This window comes from Aplysia californica, unplaced genomic scaffold (genome assembly GCF_000002075.1).
Source record: "Aplysia californica isolate F4 #8 unplaced genomic scaffold, AplCal3.0 scaffold00315, whole genome shotgun sequence".
In the NCBI taxonomy this organism is placed as follows: domain Eukaryota; kingdom Metazoa; phylum Mollusca; class Gastropoda; order Aplysiida; family Aplysiidae; genus Aplysia; species Aplysia californica.
Window position 1 is genome coordinate 18,268 of NW_004797585.1, and position 3,324 is coordinate 21,591.

Consider the following 3,324-nt stretch of genomic DNA (forward strand, 5'->3'; position numbering starts at 1 on the left):
CCCGTTCCAGGCGAGAAGCCGTATGTGTGCACGTTCCCGGGCTGCCTCAAAGCCTACTCCAACTCCAGTGACCGCTTCAAGCACGTGCGTACTCACCAGGAGGACAAGCCATACAAGTGTAAGATGCCCGGATGTAGGAAGCAGTACACCGACCCTAGGTGAGTACATGCAGGCACGCACGCACGCACACACATGCATGCACATACATATACACACACACACACATACACACACACACATACACACACACACACACACACACACACACACACACACACACACACAAGTTTTATATATAGAGATACATACTAAAAAGAGATATGCATGCTTATTCTGACAATAGCCTTATGCTAGATGATTTTTTTTAAACTTCTTTTTTATATCTTTCTTTCTTTGTTTTTAGAGGTACATATCTGCCGCTGCGTGATCTTACCGTGGAAAGGAGGGTGTGATGGGTCGTTTATAATGATTTTTATCTTTTGTACACTAGTGGTGTTATACATTTCATCAATTCCAGTAAAATAATATCCAGGGATCTTGCTTGCTTTTTTTTAATGGTTCTGTCAAATTTTTCTTTACCTTTTTTTCTACAATTCCCTGCAGCAAATACAAAATATGTAATTGCACGCTTTCAATCATAGAATGGCATAAAAGAGACATATCTTATAATCAACACAGAAACTTCTTTATTTCCTTCTTTGACTTACTTTTTTACGCACAAGAGCAACGTGGGGATGCCAGTCAAGTTTGTTAAGTGTAAAAATGTATCCAAAATACGGAGATCTGTAAGAGCATCGTTGCTACTAAGCAGCGCCGAAATATCTACACACGGTCGCCCGGATGATAACATTTAATCTTCTCCCCACCTGTCCCTCGCCCCCTCCCTCTACAGCTCCCTGAGGAAGCACGTGCGCACACACGGACACAACCTGTCCACTCAGGGGCCACAACTCCGCCGCAGCCTCAGCGGGAGAGAGGATGGGTCAAAGGTCAGGCTAGACACGTCACCATCATCATCACCACGACGTCACAGCCTGGACGCCGTCAGCCCCACCAGGGGGCGCTACCTCTACCTGCCCGAGCCACGCCCACACCCTGCATGTGACATCACCAACAACACCAACACCGCCTCGCTGCACCGAGACCGCGCCGTCCGGAAGTTCGGCTGTGACGCTACTGGCTGTGTGGTGAGGGGGAGAGGAGGCGGCGTAGGTCCCACCCATCTTGCGGCACACCACGGCGCATGTCTCTGCCTCACACACCTTACTTCCGGGGCTCGGGGCCGCACACAAAGCGACCCACTCAACACGGCAGCGACTCACGGAGCGCGTGTGGACGACGAGGTGATGATGGGTGTGGCGGCAATCAATAGCCCACCACCACCAACAGCAATAGTAGCCCCGCCCCCGCCCGACTTCCGGGTCCCCCGCATCGTCATCCACGCGGCCACCTCGGGGGGACTCCTTGACCTTGACCTTGACACGACGGTGGGGTCAGAGGTCAAGGCGGGACTAGCTGTTAGCTGCAGCAGCAGTAGCAGTAGTAGCAGTAGTAGCAGCAGTAGCAGCAGCAGCAGCAGCAGGAGTAGTATCGTCGGCCACACCCCTCAGGGTGAGGTCAGAGAGCAGGCCAGCTTCCTCCTTCGGAAGTCCCCACATGACCTCTCCTGTGACACTTCTGCTCACGTCACCAACGACTCCGCAGAGCCGCCACCGCCACCCCGTGTCCAGTCACGAGATCACCGCCCGGACCACGCCACCGATGACGTATGTCTTGACGTCACCAAAGAAGAGGAGTCCGCTCCCCGTGACATCAACGACATCAACGACATCAACGCGGCGGAGACACACACAAACCCGGCGACCCGTAGATCTGAACCGAAAGCTGAGACACACCACAGCGAGCACGCTGAAACCTCCACCACCACTTGCCCGGGATACTCATTGACCAGGAAGGAAGACGTCTCTGCCTCCTACCCCTCTTCCATGACCTCACAGCCCGCCACCCGCACGCCACCCATAACGTCAGACCCCGTGACGCCCTCTGGTAACCATAGGAACGGCTCTTACTCGGGCCACTGGAAGAAGCGCAACATCCGGAGACTGCAGAGGGAGATGGACGGAGATCCGAACTCCCGACCACCCACACAGGAGGGCAGTGGTTCTAATGTTCCTCCACAGGATCTTACAGCGTATCCTCAAGCCTCTCCGACGGCCTCTCCCGAGATCTCTCCTCAGGCCTCTCCCAGAATCCATCCGGACGGCTCTCACAAAACGTGCCTCCACACCTCCCCCACCTCCCCCACCTCCCCTCCCCTGTCACGGCCAGACTACACTTCTCCTCCTCCCCTCCCTCCATCTTCTTCTTCCCCCACGCATTCTCCGCCATCCGTCCCTCCTCCAACACCCGAGCTACAATCTTTCTCCCCATCTGTCCGTCAAACCATGCCCACCCATCCGCCTCCACCTCTCACCTCCAGTCAGCGAAGCCCCGCCCACCCTATCTACCCACGCAATGTAAGCCCCGCCTACAGCTGCCAGGACCCGCCCCTTCTCCTCCCCTCCCCTTACCGAGCAGCTCACTTCACAAGCTCCTCCCCCCGGCCCTCCCTCCCCTCGCCCACCTCGGACATCGCCGCATACGCCCCACCTTCTTTGCTTACTTCTAGCCCCTCCCCCTTACCGACAAGCTCCGCCTTCCAGAGAATCCGTCCAATCCCTGCGGCGTTGTCCAGTGGCGATCTGCTAGGCCCCGCCTCCATGTCGGGAACACTGCTGGGGCCCGGGAATGGAGAGAGACTGCTCCAGACCCGCGTACACTCTCACGAAACACACCGCCGCACGGACACACAACACGCAGGCCAGGCTCTCTTGCCCATGACATCACCACGGTGGAGTAGTGACGTCAAAGAGAAAGTCTTCTCTGATAACCCAGCCCTACGAGCAGCCATATTGCAACAGCAGCAGCAGCAGCAACAACAGCAGCAACAACAACAACAACAACAACAAAACACAACATCCTCTGTACTGGGAAGACTCAACCTATTGGACTACCAGGCTGCGGGGTTCGACCTCCCGACTCACCGCCCCTGGCTCTCCACCCTCCTGCCATTGGCCGAGCTGGGGCCGCTGGGGCCACCCTCCCCCCTAGGCCCAGCCCACTCGCAGCGACTGGACACTGGTCACTTAGCCCTGGTCCACCTCCATCCCGCTGACCTATTTCTGTACCGGGACCTGCCCGTGGATATGTCCATGCTGCGGCAGCTACACACCATACACCACTGACCATAACACACTACACATTTCTGACCACAACACACTATAC

At 56.0% G+C, this 3,324-nt stretch overlaps 1 protein-coding gene across 1 annotated transcript in view; it reads left to right on the forward strand.

The window, feature by feature from the left end:
* LOC101854959 overlaps nt 1-3,324 on the forward strand; it is a gene marked incomplete in the record, with an annotated part of 7,122 nt that extends 3,798 nt beyond the window's left edge. Inside the window, 2 exon segments of the mRNA XM_013084741.2 lie at nt 11-158; nt 893-3,324. Coding sequence (XP_012940195.1) covers nt 11-158; nt 893-3,284 — 2,540 coding nt within the window.